At 35.0% G+C, this 25,090-nt stretch overlaps 1 protein-coding gene across 1 annotated transcript in view; it reads left to right on the forward strand.

Moving 5' to 3' along the window:
• Positions 1 to 24,232, forward strand: part of PPP1CB (protein phosphatase 1 catalytic subunit beta) — a 40,920-nt gene extending 16,688 nt beyond the window's left edge. Inside the window, exons 3-9 of the mRNA XM_040623046.1 lie at positions 4,414 to 4,545; positions 6,418 to 6,648; positions 8,542 to 8,646; positions 11,045 to 11,116; positions 16,207 to 16,358; positions 19,006 to 19,140; positions 22,393 to 24,232. Coding sequence (XP_040478980.1) covers positions 4,414 to 4,545; positions 6,418 to 6,648; positions 8,542 to 8,646; positions 11,045 to 11,116; positions 16,207 to 16,358; positions 19,006 to 19,140; positions 22,393 to 22,497 — 932 coding nt within the window. The 3' untranslated portion in view covers positions 22,498 to 24,232. The remainder of the gene's footprint in view (positions 1 to 4,413; positions 4,546 to 6,417; positions 6,649 to 8,541; positions 8,647 to 11,044; positions 11,117 to 16,206; positions 16,359 to 19,005; positions 19,141 to 22,392) is intronic.
• Positions 24,233 to 25,090: the final 858 nt, after the last annotated feature.

Raw genomic sequence — 25,090 nt, forward strand, 5'->3', positions numbered from 1 at the left:
TATCAAATTAGGTGAAAACTGTAAAGAATCTAGAAGGAAACATAAGGAAATATCTTTAGAGGAAACAAAAATTTGTTGAACAAGATGTAAAACACAGTGACCAAAAAAGATTGATTAAAATTATTTAAGCTGGATTTAAATGCATTAAAATAAGGAACTTCTTAGGGTTCCTGGGTGGCTCAGTCTGTTAAGCGGGACTCTTGATTTTGGCTCGGGTCCTGATCTCAGGGTCATGAGATAGAGCCCAGCAGGGAGTCTGCTGGAGATTCTCTTTCNNNCTCCCTCTCAAAAAAATAAATCTTTAAGGAACTTCTTTTCTTCGAAAGAAAGAAGTAGAGAGAGAAAGGGCAAGCCATAAACTGAGAAAAAATACTTTTAATACATGGATCCAATAAAAGATTCATTGGGGATATAAAAAGAATTTTTACAAATCAGTTTTTTAAAAGTCCAAATGAACTTCACAAAAAAGGATTTCCAAATGGCCTATTAAGCATATGAAAAGATATTCAACATTAGTTATCAGGGAAAAGCAAATTAAAATCTCAAATACCACCATACACCCAACAAAACGCTAAAATTTAAGACTCATAATACCCATTGTTGGTAAAGACGTAGAGCAACATTGTTGGTGGGTTATAAATTGCTATAACCACTTTGGGAAACTGCCTGTATCAGTTAATTCTTAATTCTTGTTTAAGCTGAGCCTTCCTTATGACCCAGCAATTCTCCTATGTTTTATATATATAGCCAAGAGAAATGTACGCAAATATTCATGAGCATTTGCAATAGCGCCGAAGTAGAAGTGACCCAATAGAATGGATAAATTCAGTGTGGTGTTTGATACAATGCAATACTTCAGGTGGCTGCTGAACACAATAAATGGATAGATTTCAGTGAGCAAAAGAGTATATATACTGTATATTTCTGTTTATCCAAAATTCAAAAATGGGTCGGATCAATAATACTGTGAAGGTAAGAATACTAACCTTGGGCATTATTGTTGTATGGTTAAGCCCTGAAGGCTCCTGGAAGTATTCTGTATTTTGCCTGTGGATGGTAGTTACTTTTTTTTTTTTTAATATGTTTTTTAAAGATTTTGTTTTAGGAGCGCCTGGGTGGCACAGCGGTTAAGCGTCTGCCTTTGGCTCAGGGCGTGATCCCGGCGTTCTGGGATCAAGCCCCAAATCAGGCTCCTCCGCTATGAGCCTGCTTCTTCCTCTCCCACTCCCCCTGCTTGTGTTCCCTCTCTCGCTGGCTGTCTCTATCTCTGTCGAATAAATAAATAAAATCTTTAAAAAAAAAAAAAGATTTTGTTTTATTTATTTGTCAGAGAAAGCGGACACAAACGGGAAGCAGCAGGCAGAGAGAGAAGCGCAGGCTCTCCGCCGAGCAAGGAGCCCTATGTAGGACTTAATCCCAGGACCCTGGGATCATGACCTGAGCCAGAGGCAGATGCTCAGCCAACTGTGCCACCCAGGCATCCCTGGATGATGGTTACTTAAGTGTATATATAGTTAAAATTTATTGAGTAAACGCCCATAATGTTAGTGTACTGTATATGTGTGATACCTCAAAATATTTTCTAAACAGTGTGCTTTAATGGTGTTTTTACCTGGTTTGCAATTATTACCCGCTGAAATTTTTTTCTTGGAAGCTTTTGACTAAAAATTTTTTTGTGGTAGTAGAGGAGAAAGAATTTTGAGTTAGAAGACTGGTTCTAAATTTTTCTCTGCTGCTTTTTACTCCCTCTAGTTTTATAAAACCTGGGCGCTCTGATCTTGTGCAAGGTTTTTAACTCTGTCGTTGTATAGTGTCAATAATGACTTCCCTTTCTAATTCTTGGGATATCAAAAGGATTAAATGAGATGATTGATGTGAAATTGCTTTGCACCTAGTGAATTATGCAGATTTATAGTATCTTCATAATCCAGCTAGATACTTGTATAAAAGCTCATATACCCAAATTCTGGAATCTCTCATGGATATTGCGGTAGTGATCTGGTTCCCCTTTTTAACAGGTTGCCTTGATTTATTCCTTTTTTTCAGATGACTAGGAGAAATTTGAAATGCTCTTGGAAATTTGGGTATGCTTACTGGTGGGAGTACATAAGGGAACAGGACTTTTGAATTGACAGACGGCTGGGATTGCCCTTAGCTGGCTACCATCTTTTCCCAAATAATTTAGCTAATTTATTCCTAAAATTTGGTCATTTGTCAAATGCCTAACCTTTAGAAGAACCCTTAGCTTCCCTAACTGCATTTCATCAACTCTTAGAAGTGATTTGATTATGAAATGCACTACTATTTTATATGCCACTGAGAGGCAAAAAGCGACTGCCAATTAAAATTGTAAGAAATTATTGATTGCAAAACATCTCCTAACTTCATAGATCTTAATTAGGGAAAAACATGCATCTTAAAATCAATGAAATTTCATGGGGTCTGATTTTGTTTGGGTAATTTTTAGTTTCTATGGATTAGAATGACTTATAAGTTGAATCATTTTTAGCTCTGTAAAGATGTTAGTCAAAGTACACCTTAGTGTAAGTTACTTGGGAGGTCAAAATTAAACACACAATTTACAGAGAAGATAAAACAAATGTGAGATAAAATATTCACCACTGTAATTTAAACACTTTAAATTGACGCATCAAAGTGACCCACGCTAGTTTTAATAATGCTTGTCATCAAGTTACAACTAAATGTTGGTAATCTAAACAGTGGCTTGTTGTTTTGGGTTTTTTTAAGATTTTATTTATTTATTTGACAGAGAGACAACCAGCGGGAGAGGGAACACGAGGGGGAGGAGGAGAGGAAGAAGCAGGCTCCCAACAGAGGAGCCCTATGCGGGGGTCAATCCTGAGCCACCCAGGCACCCCTAAACAGTGTTTTATTACCATAGAATCATAACAGAAATTGTGGAAACTTTTCTAGGAGCCAAAAGTATTTTGTTTGTCTTGTCCGTTGCTCTTACCTTTAAATAATTATTTTTAGGTGAATATTTGTCCTCTGAAATTAATAAGAGATCTTTAATCCTTCCAGAAAAATACTATTTAGTATACCAAAAAATAGATAGGTACTTGATGCACTGATGGTAGCACTGTATTTTGTAACCATCATTTCCCATGCTTTTAAAACTTATTGCCAGGGTTGAGAATTTTACAGAGAATTGAATCTAAGCTAGTATTGTAGATACTTAATGGAAAGTACAAAGTAAGGTGCCCATTTTGGTCTTAGAAAAATCCACATATCCATGGGAAGTAGATAATTGATGTTTGACATCTGGTACTCATACAGCAGCTATACTAAAGTTCCCATAATAAAAGCAGTTTTGCTGGTCATGTTTTGAATTTCAGGGATGATCTTACTGTCATATTTGCTAAAGCACATTTCAGCAATGTCTCTGTCTCTTCTTAGATATTACTGTATTAATGGAATAGATAAATGGATGGCTTTTGCATGTGGGGGCCTTTTTTTTTTTTTTTTTAATCTCTTGACCTGACGAAAGAATCATAGCAATTTTTAACAAGAAAAGTGTGGACTTAATTGGAAGTGGGAAGTGGTAGGGCTATATAGGGGTACAGTCTCTGCTTCCTTTTTTTAAATGCCTTATTCAGTTAAGATTAAATAGGAGCTAGCAGTCTGTTTAGAGAGAGCCAGTGGAGAAGATAATGATGAGAGGAAATGATTAGAAGTTCAGTTCAATAGGGCAAATAAGGAACTTCTCATGTACCATTCCTCCCCACTCCATTCCAGAAGGTACTTACCAGTTCATGGATTTTATTGCTCATTCATTTGAAAAATGGCTTTCCTCCATCTGAATAGCTTTGAGAGTTTTTTATATAATGCCCTACTGTGAACATAATAATGCATTAAAATTTAGTAACACTCTGGTACCTTTTAAATTTTGTTTTATTTTGATCAGAAAAATGAAGGTGGGGGTGGTTAATTCTTAGGACTGTTCCTAATACTCCAAGGAAGTGTGTGAAACTAAATCACCTGCCGACAGCTACTTTTTAATTTCCCTTTCTTCATAACCACTGGTTCTTAGTGATGGTATTTTGGCCTTTTCCTAAATGTAATAAGACTTTTCTGAGAGAGTGGGCTGTCCCCAAAGGTGCTGTCCCTGCAACCATTTAGGTCTCTTGGGCTGTGAGGTTGGCCACTGGAGAGCACAGAGGACTGCGTTTCTGTGGCAGCAGCCTTGAGCATCCTCACGAACCAGCGACAATAGAGATGGAGGCCAAAGATCACTGGAGTAATCTTACTATTAGCCATAGGACACAACAGGGTATCTGGTAGTTTGCTGCCTGTGTGACTTCCCTGATCTTCAAAATATGGGCATGACTTTTTTTTAAGGATTATTATTTTATAGATTAATTTTTTTAAACTGACCATTTTATTTATTAACAGTACGAGGATGTCGCCCAGGAAAGATCGTGCAGATGACTGAAGCAGAAGTTCGGGGCTTATGTATCAAGTCTCGGGAGATCTTTCTTAGCCAGCCTATTCTTTTGGAGTTGGAAGCACCGCTGAAAATTTGTGGTATGTAAATAGGTAGAGTTGGAAACAGTCTATTTTGAATACCAGTTTTTCTCCCCTATTTACATTGAAGGTGACCTAGGGAGAACATTTTAAAATTTATGTTTAAGAGAGTTTGATAGGTTTGATTACATAAGATATGAAAATTGAAACTTTCATAAAATCATAAGTTACAGACAAGAATTGTTTCTGAGAAACAAATAAGAAAGACATACAAGAGAAAGATTTTTTAAAGGCAGATTTTAGAAGAAATTCAACTGGCCAGTAAACGTAAGATCCTCAGCCTCACTAGTAATCAGTGAAATGCAGTTTAAAAACAAATCCCAAACTATAGTCAAATTTTTTTTTAAATGTCAAAAACAGATAATCCAGTGTCGTCAAGGATGTGGAAAAATAGGCATTCTGATACACTAGTACAAAAAAAAAAAAAACAAGAATAGAGTTTTGAGGGTCAGTATGGCAGTATCCATGTGTTCTACCTTTGTTGTGATTTTATTTTGAAGATTATATAACATTACAGTTTATATTTGTTCTTTTAAGTCTTATAATGGCTTCTGGCCAAAAACAAAAACTACAACCTGACGTTGAGTGATCACATTGTTATAGCCAGCAAAATTGTTGTACAGAAAGTATTTTTCTATAGTTCACATAACAGTGGGAAGTGGGTAAGTAATGTATCATACTGGCTTTTGGTTTGATAACTTGTAGTGCCTATCAGTGTTTATGACCTAGCTTTTATGGACTTAATCGTCATCTTTTGCTCAGTCAAGAATTATTTCTGTATGTAAAAGTTTTCATTGTCCTGCATGTAACTTTTTTTTAATCTTTCTTCTTGTGTTTATTAAGTCATGTGCTTGGTGTTCCTTAGTACAGTACCTAGCTAATAAAAGATATTAGCTAAGGAAATGTTTGTTGAATACATTAATTAGCTTAGTGTATCATCTTTAAGTAAGGGGTGGCATGAAATTTTGTGAACAGGAGCCTGGCTGGCTAAGTCGGTAGAGCACGCGACTCTCGATCTCAGTATTGTGAGTTTGAGTCCCATGTTGGGTGTAGAGATTACTTAAAAATAAGATCTTTTTAAAAAAAGAAATTTTGTGGGAATGATCAATCTCTTCTGTGAATCTAAATGAAGCAAATGTAGTTATTTATAACATTTTTAAATGATTCAAATTCTTTCTAAGGTATTCTTTAAAATGCTTTGATACAGAAATAATTTGAGGGTAATAGAAGTTATGCTAAATATTTCTAAACTCTGACTTTGTCTCACTTTTTGGCATAACAAAGTAACCTTTGTTAAACTACCAGCTAATAAGGGTAACTGTATTAGCTATCTGATGTATAACAGATTACTCCACAACTTTATGCCTTAAAATAGCATGAATTTATCCCCTTACAGTTTCTGTGCATCAGGAATTCAGGCACAGCTTAGCTGTGTCCTCTGGTTCTGGGTGTCTCATGAGGCTGTGATCTAGGTGTCATCTGGAACTGCATTCATCTCAAGGCTCAACGGTGAAAGGATTCCATTCCTTATGCGCCGATGGACTGAGGGCTTGGTTGCTAATGCGCTGTTGGCCAAAGGCCTCCTTCAGTTCTTTGCCATGCGTGCTTCTCCGTAAGGCAGCTGACTTCAGCGTCAAGAATCAGAGAAGGCGAAACAGTACAAGCAGAATGGAAATCATGATCTTTTGTAACCTAATCTCAGAAGTGACGGCCCATCCCTCTTTTGCTGTATCCTATTTGTTAGAAGCAAGTCACCAGCTCCAGCCCACATTCAAGGGGAGAGGATTACACAAGGGTATAAACATTGGGAATCATTTGAAGCTGCTTCCCACAGTAACCAAGTATTCTAAAATCGGCTTTTTCTATTTTCAGGAGATATTCACGGACAGTATACAGATTTACTGCGATTATTTGAATATGGAGGTTTCCCACCAGAAGCGAACTATCTTTTCTTAGGAGATTATGTGGACAGAGGAAAGCAGTCTTTGGAAACCATTTGTTTGCTATTGGCTTATAAAATCAAATATCCAGAGAACTTCTTTCTGTTAAGAGGAAACCATGAGTGTGCTAGCATCAATCGCATTTATGGGTTCTATGATGAATGTAAGTAAAAATAAATATTTATTTTTTATTAATGGGAAAATTCCTTAATATTCCCTAACATAATTTTCCAGTTCAAAGGAGTTCCTTTGATTCAGTTTTTTAAAAAAAAAAAACAATTTATGAAGCATAGGACCAAGAAGAGTGTTTCGTGGAAGAGGGCCTTGAAACTGGAAACATGTTACTAATTAATTAAACTGGTTCCTTGAGCTCTCCTTGGTCATGTTATTTCAGGTTGACTGCAGCTTACTCAGCTGAAAGGCCCTCTTGTAATTAGTTTACAGAGTAAAATATCCACGTGAAACGAGGTCACTATAGATAGTAGCCTCTAGTTTTCTAGTGTCTATTAAGATTTTAGTTCTCAGTATTCTTATGATGTAACGGAAATTCTCATTGGCCCTATGTCATAAGAAATATTGAAAAGTACGAAATTATTTAAAATTTGAAGTTTATTAAAATTTTAATCTATGCCTATAAACCTACAGAGATAAGGATACTGAGTACTCTGGTGTATCATACTGTACTCTTTTTCATCAGTAAGAAATCACTGATTTGTGTTTTGTAGTAGTGTTTTCCAAGTGTTGTTACTAAATTACTACATTCGAATTTGGTCTTTTGCTCTTGTTAGACCATGGGAAAGAATATATGTTTGGTTAATTATAATTTAAAACCAATTACAGTGATTGTCAAATTGAATTTATTGGTTTTTGGTGCTGAATTCTCCCATTAGAATCTATTTTTGCTTTTTTCCATCCCTAAATATGGTAGAGTCCTATTCAAACTCCTATCTCCTTGGTTTATAATCATTTATTTGACAAATGTTTGAGGAAGTATTATATACCAGGCACTACTTTAAACACTGGGAATGTAACAGTGCACAAGACAGATAATCTCTGTTCTCATGAAGTATGTTCTAATAGGAATGATGCCATATTTGATTTTACATTGCATTTTTATTTCTAAGGTGTAGTGTATGGTTTCATCTGTTTGAATCAGACCAGTAGACAGGAAGTGGGTTATAGTATGTCTAACTATAACCACTTTTGTGAAGCTATATCAGGAATAGAAGTGCATTCTTAAGGATAAAATATGGATTTAAATATCCTCAAGGATAGAAAGGACATCAAATTAAATGTATGCGAGAACAGCTTTTAAACACTGCTCTGAGTTATACTTGTTCATTGGGAGGCAAGTTATGGCATAAAAACATAGGAAATTAGTGCTTGTGCCTTTCCTCCCTCTGCAGGTTAGTTGTTGCAACTTACTGCCCAGTTCAGGAAAATCAAGTAACTCTAAAAAGGTGAACATAGCCTTGAGATTGTCTTTGTTGTAGCTCTTTATGCTAGACTACAGGAAAATTATAGCCTTTGTGTCTCTATTTATACTTGCTGTAGTGCCAAGTTGTAATTCACTCAGAAGTGGGTAACCAGTCAGGCACTTGGAAGTTGTCCTTTCTTGGCAGTAAATCTATGCTGTGTTACTCAGTGCATTAGAGTCAAAATGGACAGTCTTTAGAGGCACCCCTTTTCACTTCTGCTTATTTGGCTAGGTATTTAACTAATGTGCATGTTGAATGGAAAGATAAACTAATAGTCCATTAGACTGTTTCAAAATTGCTTTATTAAAGTGATCTTAAAAGACCGAAGTGTTTGGTATATTTGTTCCATAAAATACGTAGCACAATCTTTCAGGGTTTTTTTTAACTTTATGGGAAGGTGCTGAGTATTTATTAAATTTATTATGTTTTTAAAAGTGTATAAGAAATACTTATTCATTTCAGGAAAAACAAAGTGCTGTGTAAAGAGTAAAATTGAAATTATTCATAATCCTGTAGCTATGAGATAACATGAAAATAGGTTTAGATTTATTCATCCTATTTGCTTATTCTTTTTATAGGCAAACGAAGGTTTAATATTAAATTGTGGAAGACCTTCACCGATTGTTTTAATTGTCTGCCTATAGCTGCCATTGTGGATGAAAAGATCTTCTGTTGTCATGGAGGTAAACTAATAAATTTCCTTTATGGGTTTTTCTTACTGTCCTTCCATTGTTAGAAAAGACCTATAGTAACTAAGATGCATGCTGTGGGAAAACACGCAGTGCTTGTGTGAAAACTCAAGTCATTAGAACTGTTCTAAACATGGCTAAAATCTCTTAGTAATCAGAAATTCATGATTATTTATACATAATGAAAATGAAACTTCAGTTTAGTACTTGTCTTTAAAGATTTTCACATGTAAGGAGGATTACTAGAGTTTGGTTTGAAAAAAGGTCTTCCCTTTGCCTCAGTTTTGACGGAAAGATACCCCTACTATCAGTAAAAATGAGAGGATCGTGATTATTTTCCTGCCTATATTAAATACCTTTCGTCAGAATCCAGATGTAATTGGGTTTACTCTTCCCATATGCCAAGAGTTCTGGGCTTTGTATAATATGTCTACTTTCATCCTTATGATAATTTTTTGACAGAATAACTTATTTCTTTTTAATATTTTATTTGAGATAGAGCAAGCAAGCGAGAGAGCAAGAGAGAGCGCGGGTGGAGGAGGAGGTGGGAGGGGCAGAGGGAAAGGGAGAAGCAGGCTCCCCACCGAGCAGGGTGCCCAGCGCAGGGCTAGATCCCAGGACCCTGGAATTATGACCTGAGCCAAAGGCAGATGCTTAACTGATGGAGCCACCAGCTGCCCCAGAATAAGTTACTCTGTATGACTTGTTAAATAAGCATATATGAAAGTTCATTTGAAAAACTAACATGTGTCTCGCACTTGGTTAGGTGCCATGAAAAGATATAGATTGTGTATGATCTGGCTGTTTTGAGAAATTAAAAACCTATTGATAAAATGTATTATTTCCAGAAAAGTAAGAAAAAGTATATTTCAGGGACACCTGGGTGGCTCAGTTGGTTGAGCATCTGACTTGGTTTCGGCTTGGGTTGTGACCTCGGCTTGGGTTGTGACCTCGGGGTTATGGGATTCAGCCCTGTGTGGGGCACTGCACTCAGGAGGAAATTTGCTTCTCTCCCTCTCCCTCCCCCCACCCATGCACTCTCTCTCTGAAATAAATAAAATAAATCTTTAAAAGAAAAAGATAAAGTGTATTTCAAAACAGATACCGTGTAATGAAAGGGATTTAATTATGTCAAGGTACTTGTAGAGCAGTAGTTTTTATGAAGTCTGGAAAGGGAGAGAATTGTTGGGCAAATGTTTATGGACATGTGGGTTTTAGAGGATGAGTAGACTTTGGAGAGGCAAAGAGAATTTGAGACAGTCTTTTTTATGTTGTCTAGTTCAAGGAATGTGTAAGGACTGGCCTAACTAGAATGTCAAGTACATGCTGGGGGAATGATACATATCAGATTATAGAGATTTGAATACTGAGCAAAGGAGTTGAATGGTTTAATAACCATATTGGGTTTTTGTACAGGGAAATAATTTAATGAAAATACTGTAAGAAAATGAGTTTTTTATCAATATCCAGGGAGAATTAAGTGGAGAAATGTTGAAAAGGTAGATGTACTTGTCTAGGCCTAAGGTAAAAAATGATTTATTCTCTGATAGAACATAAATCACTATACTAATTGAAACATTTTATAGTAGATACTAAACATGTAGGAAATTGTAGCTCTTATGCATGGGTATAGCTAAAAATAGAAATATAGAAGTATGTGATGGCACTTGGATTTATTTATAAAAGAGAAATACTAGCTTATACTTATGTACTACTCTGAAGATTGCAGAGTATTTTCATGTGCTTTGTCTTACTCTTCTGATCAACAGTTATGCTTTTATGAAGTAATGAGCATACTGGAGTGGGGTATGGGAAGGTCTTATGGGATGAAATGAGGCATTTAAACTTGGAAGTAAACATGTTTAAGATTGGGTGGTAAGAAGTGACAGAAGTGGTAGGAAGTATTGGAATTGGATATGTTCCTGTAGAAGGGCAGGGAATGGTTAGAAAGAAAGAAGAGTGGTAAGATTTCTTTCCTTGAGAAATCTTGAAATGAAAGGAAATTTCATTACCCTGGTAGGGAAAAGTGGAGAGTACCTAATCATAATGTTCTGTTACATCAAAGTGGGATTCTGTTCAGTAACTCAGTATATTAAAGATAACATTAAAAAGAACACCTTAAGTATGTTTAATTTCGCATAGTGAATCTACTTTTATTAAATGCCCCTTTATGGGACGCCTGGGTGGCTCAGTTGGTTAAGAGTCTGCCTTCAGGTCATGATCACAGGATCCTGGGATCGAGTCCCACATGAGGCTCCCTGCTCAGCGGGGAGCCTGCTTCTCCCTCTGCCTGCCACTCCCCCACTTGTGCTCTGTCCCTCTCTCTCCCCCCCTGACAAATAAAGTGAAAATTGTTTAGATGTCTGTAGTATGACTCATCTTTTATTTATAGGACTATCACCAGACTTGCAATCTATGGAGCAGATTCGAAGAATTATGAGACCCACTGATGTCCCTGATACAGGTTGAGTATATAGAGAATTTTAATTAGTTTTATGTAAAATGTTTACATATTTGAACTTAATTATATATTTAGTGGAAGTAGGATTGGTTTATGCAATAAATAATAGAGCTTTTTTAATCATCACTAAGCTAATTAGAGGTTACTTGCAGTAATACATTTCACTTCCTACTAATTATTTCCCAAGGTGCAGTACTTTTAAATTTCATATATAATCATAGTATGGTTCTGTTAAACTTACTTATCACAAAAAATCTTGTTATTGATTCCCCTTACCTTCCTATCATGGCCTCATTCATATCAGCATTGGTTATGTCCTTCAAAGACTTGTTAAAAATTAGTCAAAAGGAAGACACCTGGCTGGCTCAGTTGTTAGAGCATGCGGTGACTCTTGATCTCAGGGTCATGAATTCAGATGCCAAGTTGGGTATGGAGCCTACTTAAACAGAATATTTTTTAAGGATTTTATTTTTAATTTAAAATCTTTCTTAGCTGAAGATACATATCGTTGCCTTTTTAAAAATTATCTAGTAGTTATTTTTTGCAACTTCTATATTTCAAATTTGTAGAGTTCAGAAAGCTGTAGAGATACATGGTGAGTTTTGTGAAAAATTTGTGAAAGAATAATGAAAATTAACTCTTCAGACATTCAAAATAACTCTTAGGTAAGTGAAGCAAGTCAAAACAAAAGCAAATTAAGTTCCAGTTGAGGATAAATTGCTGTGCTGATTAACAAATGAGCCTAATTTAATTTTATAAATAAATTCTGGGCACAGTTGCCTAACTTTTCTTTTGGCTTTTAAATGGTAATTATTCACAGTTGAGTGCCAGTGTATGTACTAAGATGTGTACTAATGATGGCATTCCTGTCATAAAATGCTATGATAACCTATGAATTGAATGCAGTAAGGTGGTTCTGCTTTTCATTTCACCTTTGCTGAAAATATGGTTACCTTTATTTGTGTCATTTTCTGACACTGAATGTATGCGGTTTTTCCACAACACACCCCATTCTTTAACTCTTAAGTTAGTGTCTAACAATTTAATTCAGTTCTGACGCTAATTCCTGGAGTTAGCCAGGACTCCACAGGGAAGGGCCCCATTCCACAAGACTGCCCCCACTTAGGTTGTTAGCCTCAAGTGGGGTTCTCTGGAGACCCACACTACTGCCCAGCCAAAATTCTGGAATTCCCACAACTACCTCCTCAGATGCTTTACTTATATTTATCAGCTTATCATAAAGCGATACAACTCAGGACCTGCCAAATGGAAGAGATTCTTAGGGCAAGGTATGGGGAGGGGATATTGGTTGGTGTATAGTTTCCACACTCACTCTTTGGCATCAGTATGTTCAACAACTGGAAGCTTCCCAAGTCTAGTTGTTCAGGAGTTTTCATAGAACTCAAGTTTCTAGCCCTCCTCTCTAGAGGGAGGGGGCAGCTGAAAGTTCCAACCCTCTAATCATGTGTTTGGTCTTTCTGTTGATTGGCCCCATCCTGAAGGGCTCTAGGGGCCCCTGAATCACTTCATTAGCATAAACTCAGGTGTGGTGGAAAGGGGCTCCTTATAAATAACAAAAGATATCCCTGTCACTCAGAAAATTCCAAAGGTTTTAGGAGCTCTGTGCCAGCAATGGGAACAAAGACCAAATGTATTTTTATTGTATCACACTGTCTTACTATTAAAAGCATTAACAGGGGCACCTGGATGTCTCAGTCAGTTAAGCAGCCAGTTCTTTTTTTTTTTTTTTTTTAAGATTTTATTTATTTATTTGACAGTGAGAGACAACCAGCGAGAGGGGGAACACAAGCAGGGGGAGTGGGAGAGGAAGAAGCAGGCTCATAGCGGAAGAGCCTGATGTGGGGCTCGATCCCATAACGCCAGGATCACGCCCTGAGCCGAAGGCAGACGCTTAACCGCTGTGCCACCCAGGCGCCCCAAGCAGCCAGTTCTTGAGTTCAAGCCTCGAGTAGGGCTCCACTCTGGGCATGGAGCCTACTTAAAAAAAAAAAGACATAAACATAAGCAAAACTGTCCTTTCTCTCGGTTTTCTACCAGACTTTTTTTTTAAATAAATTACATTATTGGATTAATTGTCCCCTTATTATATGTGTAATCAAACTCACCATTTGTGTATCGTACTCATCAGTTCTCAACAAACTTGAACATCTTCAAAATGAGGATCGCTTAGACTGCCATAGGGTCTAGAAATCCTTTATATATTAAGATCATGTGAATGAAAAACCATAGATCTTGTAGCTTACTGATAAGAGGATTGTTTATTGGTAATTTTGTAAAGGGGAGTTGATTACTCATAAGTAGGGCTGGACTAGATGGTTACTAAGTACATTTCTTACTCTTTTTTTTTTTTCTTTCCAGTTTCTACCATAAGATCCAAAGAGTCTATAAAAAAGTAGTCATTAAAAAATATTCATGAACCAATATCTAAGCAGAACTTGGCTAAACCTTTAAATTAAACTGTTAAGAACATGCATTTGGCTGTTTGATTTCAAGTATGATTGGATTGTTCTGCTCAGTGTACTGAAAGCCTGATAATATCACTCAAAATGCTACTCATGGTTAAACTTCAACCATTATTAACAGGTGTATAGATCCTCTTGTCAGTAAGCCATTGATATTGCATATTGTAGTAAGTTGCCTCATAACTTGCTTGTGCAAGTAACAATTTGTGTTGAGTACAGAAGGGGAAAAAGCATGCATTTAATCAGATTTTTATTATGATTATAGAATGTATTTGACTAAATCTAATAGAAACTATTATTTAAATAATAGGGCATGTTGTATCACTATATTGTACACTTGAAACTAATATAACACTGTAAGTTAACTGTAATGGAATTTAAAAATAAATAATGGGCTATTTATTTAAAATCTGTTTTTTAAATAAGGTATTTCGTATTTGACATATATGTATTTCAAGTCACTTTCAAGGGTGAAGCAAGTTTTTGAAATGCTGAAAGTGGACATTCTAAGCTTGGTATTCTCTATAATCTTCAGAAGTTTAATTTATAAATTAATGCATTTTTTTAAAAAGCCAAATGATTATGATGCTTGTTCATTAGGAATTGAATTATAAAATGTTGAACGTTGACTCCGAGATTCTTGTCTTGATTCCATTAAGGTTGAAAAATGCCACATTGTTGTTACCATTATTTGATTTTATATGGATCCTGTTTTATATCCCAAATAATTCTGAAAGCAACTGCATTCTAGTTTTATTTAAAATTAAATATTGATTTAATTTTAATTTAAAATTTTTATATTTAATTTCAATATTATTTATTTAATAATTATTATTTAATATTTATTTATTATTTAATATTTAATTATTTTATATAATTTTATATAATTGATTATTTAATTAAATATTTAATATTTATTTAATATTATTTCTTTAATAATAATTATTTAATATTTAAAATATTAAATTTTAATATTAAATAATTTAAATTTAATTTTAATTAACCTTTAAAATTAAAGATTAATTGGCCTCCTGCTCATTGCTCTACCTGTGGAAACAAACCAGAAAAAGTATCATTATAGAGCACTGGTGGTGTGTTGGGGTTAGTGTGTGTGTGTGTGTGTGTGTGTGTGTGTGTTCTAAATAATCAGTTGTGATTCTTTAAAAATCAGAAAGAGCTTGTAAATTGAGACTCTCCCAGTGGGTTTTGTATGCTGGTGGACTTCTTAAAGTATCATAGCAGGAGCTTAGAAAATAGTAATAGAAATTAAGAGTACATTGCCACCAATCTTACAAAGTATTTTAGGTAATTCCCCTATTAAGACAAGCCATATCATGACTCAAAAAGAAGTTCTCCTTTCCTGATAGAACCTGTATTATGAAGTTTATGAATTATTAAAAAAATATTGAAACTGGCTCATTTGAAAAACAAATCATCCCTTAGCACTATTGCCCTTACAAAAGTATTTAATATCACCATCTCAGTATCCACCCCCTCTTCATCTTACTATAGTTTGACTTTTAACCATTTTCTTCTCATTCATCAAGAAACTGTTTTTGTTAAGGTCTACTGATATAATTGTAAGTGGCACATTTTTTGGTTTTTGTCCTGTTCCACTTTTTCATTGTATTTGAATCTTAACCATTTCCTACTTCTGGATAATTCTTAACCCCTTTCAGGAGATCTCTACTGTTCTAATCTCTTCCTTTTGTTCTGATTATTCCTTCTCAATATTTTTTGCTCATTCCCCTTCCTCTGCCTGCATATTAAATGTTTGCTTCCTTAGGGTTCATTTACTGGTCTTCTCACTTGACATTCCCAAGGTAGTCTGAGTCCCTCCTAAGATTTATACAATAATGAGTATGACGAAGATATTCAGATAAATATTTTTAGCTCTGACCTCTTTTCTTATATGCCCAGAACTAAAGCCAGGGATCTGTTCTGATTTTATTCATCCATATTTCATTTAAATCCTCCAGACTTTTACAGAAAATGTTTTCTTCCTTCAAATTGATCATTAGGTCAAATACAATTCCAGTTACATCTCAGTTGGGTTCACGGAACTACACAAACTGATTCGGAAGTATACATGTAAAAGAACAAAGGATTGAAAGTAACCAAGACAATGCTAAAGAAAAATATTAGGTGGAGATACTACCCCTACCAAATATAAAGATGTATTTAAAAGTTTTAGTGTGTTATTGGCTTGGGAATAAATAAAATAGATTAATTGAATAGTTTGGCACCCAGAAATAGTGTAAATAGCCTCGATTCAGGAAGTGCTGCTGGGTCAATTGCTTATCCGTATGGAGAAACTACGTACAGAAGATGAACAGCCTTTTCCATATATTGTGTGCTTAGAGTATGCCATACACACATTTCCTATATGTGGAAAGAGTTGGAAAGTGCTACTTTCAGCCACACAAAATTATATTTATATGGTTGGGCTAGCAAAGAGTGGCTAAATTTGGTAGGCTGGGATACTAGGGAGCAAGTAATTGATACTATTTATTAAAGGGTACGAGAGCACCAGAAGAAATGTGATACAGATATACTTTATTTTATAAACTTTGTTTTGTTTTTTCATTGCCATATTTTTATTCTTTAAAGGTTTGCTCTGTGATTTGCTGTGGTCTGACCCAGATAAGGATGTGCAAGGCTGGGGAGAAAATGATCGTGGTGTTTCCTTCACTTTTGGAGCTGATGTAGTCAGTAAATTTCTGAATCGTCATGATTTAGACTTGATTTGTCGAGCTCATCAGGTATGAAATATAAAACTTTTGAATATTTTAATATTAACTTCACCCAAATATGCTTTTTTTTTTATTTTTGAGGAAACTGAGATCCAAGAAGGCTAATTATACAAGGAAAGTAGTAGGAGAGGTGAAGCCTATACCTTGATCTCACAAGTAGCAATCTAATGATTTGTTAACCTTTTTTTACCTTCTGGGAGGAAGTGTTTCAAACCAATATATTTTTGCAGTATACTGCAATGCTGACAAATTTTTTTGTGGTGTTTGTCTGAAGCTTTCTAGAAACATTTGATCCCATTTTAATATGATGTTTATGTATTTTAGGTAAGAATCCAGTGATAGTAGTGTTAAAGGACACTTTTGAGAAAGTTGGGAAAATTCAGTTATAGACTGGGTCTTAGATATTAAGGAGTCATTGTTTTAGCCTTGTGATAATAGCATTATTACATAAGAAGGATGTCCATTCTTTTAGAAATGCATACTCAAGTATATAGAGGTAAGATGACAGGTCTAGGATTTGCTTTAAAACATATCAGCAGAGGGGCACCTGGGTGGCTCAGTCAGTAGAGCATGTGACTCTTGATATCAGCCTGGTGAGCTCGAGCCCCGTGTTCGGTGTAGCGATTACTTTAAAAAAAATAATAATACATCAGCAGAAAGAAAAGGGGGATAAATGAAACAAAGGTAGCAGAATCCTGGTAATTATTGAATGAGGGTGGTGAGTAAATGAGAGTTTATTGAACTACTTTATATATACAGTTTAGGTTTACTTGTTTGGTTGGTTTTTTTAATGTCTACCCCCACTTCTGTATTGTATATTCTTCAGAGAGGAAACTGTGACTTGTTGACTTTTAAAAATCCATTGCCTTGTAAACTTAGATACTGCACATTTAGTGTTTGAATAAATGAATTAACGAAAGCTTATTTTAATGATTTAATATATCAAGTCTTCATGCTCTCTAATAATGCAACTGGCATGAAATACATTCACTGACAGGTATTTTTATAAATTTTTTCTTGCTACTTTTGAAAGTACTTTTGAAATTTTAAGTATAATACTTTCAAAGATTCCTTGTTTTTTCTTTGTTAAAGCAGAGTTTATTAAGTGTATGCTATTCCACAATGCTTCCCTTTTTGTGGGGGGGCTTTACTCCCCATGACACTTGACTATTGTTTGTGTGATCCTGTGGATAAACAAAGATGACTGGTTTTTCATTTTCTGTGCATGTTGTACGTCACATGCCTTTCTCCTAGCAAAATTTCCTAGTTCCGTTGAAATGAAGTCACATCCCCAAATCCTTTGCTTGTGGCGGTTTTCTTTTGGTAAATACTGTGTTTATGATTTAACTAGTTAGTATAAATTGACACTAGGGAACAGTGCGGAGTTGCTAAGTTTCCTAATAAGATACCCACTGATAATCAAATTTTTCAGCAATAGAGTTCCATTTACTGATCTTTTCAAAAATGGACAATGATTTTTTTTAAAGTCATGTTATTGAACTACTTTGGTTTGAACAGTCTTTTTCCAGACCCTTCCAAAATCCTGTTCTGCATATTTTCAAACATACTACCTCTAAAATTAAGAGACCTGTGCTGGGGAACACCACAAACTACAAATACATCGTTTTACAATAAACCTGTTCATTTAGTAAATGTGTGAATGAATAAGTGAACAAGCAGACTAAGAACTAAAAGGATATACTGAGTGCCAAACACTGTATGGCTGAGCTGGAGTAGATAAGGTGACCAAGATCTTAACAGAAAAAGTTAATATCTAAGTTCTACCATGATGTAATTATAGTAGGAGCATGTACCTAATACTAAGGTAGGAACTATTTTAAAATGTAAATTATTTTGGGGGAGCCTGGGTGGCTCAGTCAGTTAAATGTCCGGCTCTTGGTTTCAGCTCAGGTCATGGTCTCAGGGTCCTGAGATCAAGCCCCATATTGGGCTCTGCGCTCAGAGTCTGCATGTTCCTTTCCCTCTGCTTCTTCCCCTCTGTGCACGCACGCTTGATATCTCTTCCCCCCACCGTAAATAAAATCTTTAAATAAATAAAAAATAAATGTAAATTAAATTGGAGGTGCTTTCTTAATAGTAAGTATTGTAGGGTAATTATGCTTAATCAGAGGATGCCTAAAAGACTTCAGAAATTATTCTTGCCTACCATAAATAAATACAAAATATTTATGTGTCATTGCCTCTACCTCTCGGATTTGTAGAGCTGAGAAACATAAGCTGTTTAAATCATTCAGAAATTGGCAACAGATTCTAGAAATCATGTTAAAATCATTAAGGAATTAAGGATTCCATAGTTGCAATATAATGCCATCATCTAAGAAGTACTTGGTGTCCAAAGTTCCTGTAAATACTATATTTATTAGCATATGGAGAGCCTTAGAAATGGTATAGTTTTTAAACATTTTAGTTACCACAAATGTATTATTATTTCATTTAAGCTAAATAAATCCTTGCCATTATAGAAAAGGCATACCAATTTTAATATTCTAAGACAAGTTTAAAAATAAAAATTAAGCTCCCAAAACAAAATAGTGTTTATTTTTATGTCTTTGTCACATTAATCTCAATTAATAATATAGACAGTTGAGAATTATCTAAAAATAAGTGTTTTTTCTTTTGATCTTTCCTTTGACAGGTGGTAGAAGATGGATATGAATTTTTTGCTAAACGACAATTGGTAACCCTATTTTCAGCCCCAAATTACTGTGGCGAGTTTGATAATGCTGGTGGAATGATGAGTGTGGATGAAACTTTGATGTGTTCATTTCAGGTATGATATAAATACATGTAAATCAGTTTTATTCGAAAGTGATTATCTGGGGCGCCTGGGTGGCTCAGTCACTTGGGCGTCTGCCTTCAGCTCAGGTCGTGGTTCTGGGGTCCTAGGATTGAGCCTCGAGTGGGGCTCCCTACTTGGTAGGGAGTCTGCTTCTCCCTCTTCCTCTACCCCCCGCCACACTCATGCTCTGTCTCTTACTTTCTCTATCAAAGAAATAAAGTTTTTTTTAAGTGATTATCACTTACAGATTTGTTAGAGATTTCTGTTTTCATTCACAAAGGCTCCAGACTTTTTGGTATATATCAAATATTAAGAGTTTTGGAGAACCTAAGTTAGTCATTCTTGATGCAGATATTTAAATTGTTAAATTCCTGTATGACTTCTTGGACTAGGGGCTTAACCTACTAAAAGAATGTGAATTCAATTCATAACTTAGATTTTGTTTCCTTTTGCAAGAAGTAGACCAACTCTGGCTTTCTAGTGTGCTAAAGTCATTCTTGTTCACAGACTAAAACAACTTCAGTGCTTTGTTTTTGCAAAAGGCTTTATGTCCCTCTCATGCATGGTACTATATTTCTTTTCCTCTAAATGCAGAGGGGCTTTCCTATCCTTTTTCCCCTTTATCGTATTGTTTGTATCAGCTAGTACAACTGAATGGTAAATATGTGACTTCTCATTTATAATTTAAGCATAGGAAGTAGACTTTATCCTTCAACATTTAGCATAGTGGAATTGGATTAATTTCTTTTTCACTGAGACATTATGATGCTCTGAATAGTTCTAAGATATGCTTTATAAATCTTTTCTACACATTTTTGTATAAATACTGAAATTTTCTGTCTGTACTGTAGGTTAAAGCTCTATTTACACCCACCAGAATAAATACAATAAAAAAGCAAGACAGTAGGGGCGCCTGGGTGGCACAGCGGTTAAGCGTCTGCCTTCGGCTCAGGGCGTGATCCCGGCGATCTGGGATCGAGCCCCACATCAGGCTCCTCCGCTATGAGCCTGCTTCTTCCTCTCCCACTCCCCCTGCTTGTGTTACCTCTCTCGCTGGCTGTCTCTATCTCTGTCAAATAAATAAATAAAATCTTTAAAAAAAAAAAAAAAAAAAAAGCAAGACAGTAAAAGTATTGGTGAGGATGTGGAAAAGTTGGAACCTTCAGACATTGATGGTGGAAATGTAAAATGGTGCACCTGCTTTTGGAAACTGTGTGACACATCCTCAAAATTTAAACATAGAGTTTCTGTATGGCCCAGCAATTCCTCTCATAGGTATATTCAAAAGAATTGAAGGGGGGAAGTACTCAGATACAGGTATATGCATATTCATAGGAGCATTATTATAATTGCAAAAACATGGAAACCACCCAGATATCAATCAACTAAAGAATGAAAACAAAATGTGGAATATCCGTTAAATGACATATTGTTTGACAATTAAAAGTTATAAAATACTGATACATGCTACAACATGAATGAACCTCAAAAACATTATCTCAGTGAGAGGAGCCAGTCACAAAAGACCACATATTGTATGATTTCATTTATGTGAAAAGCCAGAAAAGACAAGTCAATAGAGAAAGATTAGTGTTTCCTTGGAGTTGAAGGGAGTTAGAGTAGTAGAGAATGGAAATGCAGAGTGGTTGCTTATGGGAGCAAGATTTCTTTTGGGGTAACAAAAACTCTAAAATTAGATTATAGCAGTGGTTGTACAATTTTAAGTATTTTAAAAATCATCGACTTGTACATTTTAAACAGTTGGACTTTATGATATGTAAAATATATAAATATATATTTTTTAAGATCTACACATAAAGTAAGATTAAAGAGTTTGTGACTACCCTCTAAATAAATAGTGCTAGGGTCCATTAACATATAGTGTAATATTAGTTTCAGGAGTAGAATTTAGTGATTCATCACTTAAATATAACACCCAGTGCTCATCGTAATAAGTGCCCTCCTTATACCCATCACCCATTTAATTGATTCCCCTGCCCACCTTCTCCAATCAACCCTCAGTTTGTTCTCTATAGTTAAGAGTCTGTTTTATGGTTTATGGTTTTCTTGTCTCCTTTTTTTTTTCTTGCCCCTATGTTCCTCTGTTCCGTCATATGGTATTGGTCCTTCTCAGACCGACTGATTTTGCTTAGAATAATACACTGTAGTTCCATCCACGTCGTTGCAAACAGCAAGATTTCATTCTTTTCTGTGGCTGAGTAATACTCCATTGTATATCTATATCACATCTTTATCCATTCATCAGTCGATGGACATTTGGGCTCTTTCCATAATTTGGCTTTTATTGATAATGCTGCTGCAGATATCAGGGTGCATGTATCCCTTTGAATCAGTATTTTGTATCCTTTGGGTAAATACTTCACAGTGCAGTTGCTGAGTTGTAGGGTAGTTCTATTTTTAACTTTTTGAGGAGTCTCCAGAGTGACTGCACCAGTTTGCATTCCCACCAGCAGTATAAGAGGGATCCCCATTCCCCATGTCCTTGCCAACATGTTGTTTCCTATGTTAAATTTAATTGTTCTTACACGTGTGAGGTGATAGCATAGTTTTGATTTGTTTCCCTGATGATGAGTGATTTTGAGCATCTTTTCACATGTGTAGCCATCTTGATCTTTTGACTCATAAACTAAGTGTTATACGCTCACCACAGAGATACAGTAATTAAATTCTTTTTTTCTTTTCTTTTTTTCTTTTTTTTTCCCACTTGGGGCGCCTAGGTTGCTCAATTGTTTAAGTGTCTGGCTCTTGATTTTGGCTCAGGTCATGATCTCAGGGTCATGAGATTGAGCCCTGCATTAGCTGTGGGAGTGGAGCCTCCTTAAGATCCTCGCTCTCCCTTTACCCACCCCTGACCGCTCTGTGTGCACACCTTCTGTTTCTCTCTCTCAAAATAAAGAAATTAATTAATTTAAAAAAATTTTTTTAATTAAAGGTTTGGGTAGTTGGTAGGATTTGTTTGCTTAAGGTTTTGTTATTAAATTATTAACAGAATGACAGGTAATAGCAATATTCAGATATTTAGTTATCTGTGAATACTTTAAATGTGAGAAATGTTCATGAAACTTTTCTGTTTTTTTTTCTATATTTTTATGACAATTTGTGTAATTATGTAAATACTGTATTTACAATTTGTTATTTCTTGAAAAGTCCATTTTTATAACAATTTTCTTAAACTTCTTGCACTTGAAAGAATAACACTGTTAATAAATTATTTACTTTAAGATATTGAAACCATCTGAAAAGAAAGCTAAGTACCAGTATGGTGGACTGAATTCAGGACGTCCTGTCACTCCACCTCGAACAGCTAATCCACCGAAGAAAAGGTGAAGAAAGGAACTCTGTAAAGAAACCATCAGATTTGTTAAGGACATACTTCATAATATATATAAGTGTGCACTGTAAAACCATCCAGCCATTTGACACCCTTTATGATGTCACACCTTTAACTTAAGGAGACGGGTAAAGGATCTTAAATTTTTTTCTAATAGAAAGATGTGCTACACTGTATTGTAATAAGTATACTCTGTTAAAATATTCAGCAGATTAAATCCAAATTCAAAATTACCCATTAAATAAGTTACATCTTCACGTATCACAGTTTTTAAAGTTGAAAAGCATCCCAGTTAAACTAGATGTGATAGTTAAACCAGATGAAAGCATGATGATCCATCTGTGTAATGTGGTTTTAGTGTTGCTTGGTTGTTTAATTATTTTGGGCTTGTTTTGTTTTGTTTTGTTTTGTTTTTGCTAGAATAATGGCAAATACTTTAAATTTTTTTCCCTGAACATTTTTACAAGTGAAATGTGGGAAGAGCTTTAAAGACATTCACCAACTATTATTTTCCCTTGCTTATTTACTTATGTACCTGTTTGATTTTACTAAGAAAACTTATGCCTCATTACAGTAAAAAGGAATTTTAGAGATTGATATTTTTAAAAAATAGGCAAACTATCCAATCCAGTGACTGAATCAAACAGTTTGACTGGGCAAACTTTACAGCTGATAGTGAATATTTTGCTTTATACAGAAATTGCCACTGATTTGGATTTGTGCACTCTAATTTTTAACTTATTGATGCTCTATTGTGCAGTAGCATTTCATTTAACTTTAAGATAAGGCTCATATAGTATTACCCAACTAGTTGGTAATGTGATTATGTGGTACCTTGGCTTTAGGTTTTAATTCGCACGAAACACCTTTTGGCATGCTTAACTTTCTGGTAACACCCTCACCTGCATTGGTTTTGGTTTTTTTTGGGGTTTTTTTGTTGTTGTTGTTGCTATTTGTTTTTAGATCCACAGAACATGAGAATCCTTTTTTGACAAGCCTTGGAGAGGTGACACTATCTCTTTTTTCCTCCCTCTGTACGAAGGATGTATTTAAATGAATGCTGGTCAGTGGGACATTTTGTCAACTATGGTTATTGGGTGCTTAACTGTCTAATATTGCCATGTGAATGTTGTATACGATTGTAAGGCTTATGTCACTAAAGATTTTTATTATTTTTCATGATCAAAGTTCATACAATATTGTATAGACATGCTTTGTAGTGAACTATAGTAGCAATAATTTCTGTACATGATCAAGGGTTTATTGCAGCATTTCTTTTCCTCTTCTCTTTTTTTAAAGGGTTAGTATTAACAAATGACAAGGAGTAGAAAAGTCAACATAAAGATTTTAGAAGGAGAACTTACAGGACACAGATTTGTGATTCTTTGGATGTGACCCTTTTGGATGTGATTCTAAAAGCTTTTATTGAGTATTGTCAAATTTGTAAGCTTCATAGGGATGGACATCATATTTATAATGCCCTTCTTCTATATGTGCTACCATTGATGTGAAATTCTTGACCTTAATATTGTCTTTGAAAATGTTCAATTGAGAATTCTGTTAACTTACATTTTATGAATTGGCGTATTGTATTACTGCAAGAGATTTGATTTTCAGCACAGTGCAAAGTTCTTTCAAATGCCTATGTCTTTTTTTCTAATTCCATTTTGTTTTAAAGCACATTTTAAATGTAGTTTTCTCATTTAGTAAAAGTTGTCTAATTGATATGAAGCCTGACTGGTCATTTTATTCCTTTTTTCTTCCTTTCCCTTTAGAGTGAGACATTTAAATGCACATTCTTTTCAAACAGATTTTAATGTCTTTGACATATATTGAGTTGATTCTTTTCTGGAAGTGTTCATGTACTACATGTGATGTATTAGGTTAGGTTACACAGGCTTTTATGTAATGTGATTTAAATATTTTCCTAATTGGAGTGTAAGTTGAGCAATTTCTAACAGAATTTTAGATATACTTTTAGTAGCCATAGTGAAGCAGGTCTAGAAAAATAAATCTTTGACAGGAGACAGGGCAATCTTTTATTAATCTCAGTGTTAGTCAAAACATATTAATTTGGATTTGACTTACTGTGTTTTTATAATAATTCATCCAGGTCAGTATTGAATATGAAAAAATAGTCACTAAGCAAATTAATATTGGTCACTAAATTTAAAGGATAGAAATATATGTTTAAAAATTATTCAAGTGGTGGGGCTCCTGGCTGGTTCAGTGGAAGGAGCATATGACTCTTGATCCTCGAGGTCTTGAGTTTGAGCCCTGTGTTGGGTGTAGAGATTACTAAAAAAATAATAATAAATTAAGTAAAAATTATTCAGGCAGTCTTAAAACCACCTTAAAAGTTTCTATTATATAATGTGTTACAAATATTACTTAGTTGGTAACACTGCTACTTCAAATAAATAAAACTTCCATTTCTTAGGAGAAAAATATCCTGTGATTCTAGTGTCACTAATTTATATCATTCTTCCTCTCTGATTTTTAATTTCTATATTCAGATTTGTCTTTAAATCCAAATGTCATGACGTTTAAAATTAAACATGCTGGGGCGCCTGGGTGGCACAGCGGTTA

Source organism: Ursus maritimus, unplaced genomic scaffold (assembly GCF_017311325.1).
Source record: "Ursus maritimus isolate PB19 unplaced genomic scaffold, ASM1731132v1 scaffold_6, whole genome shotgun sequence".
Classification (NCBI taxonomy): domain Eukaryota; kingdom Metazoa; phylum Chordata; class Mammalia; order Carnivora; family Ursidae; genus Ursus; species Ursus maritimus.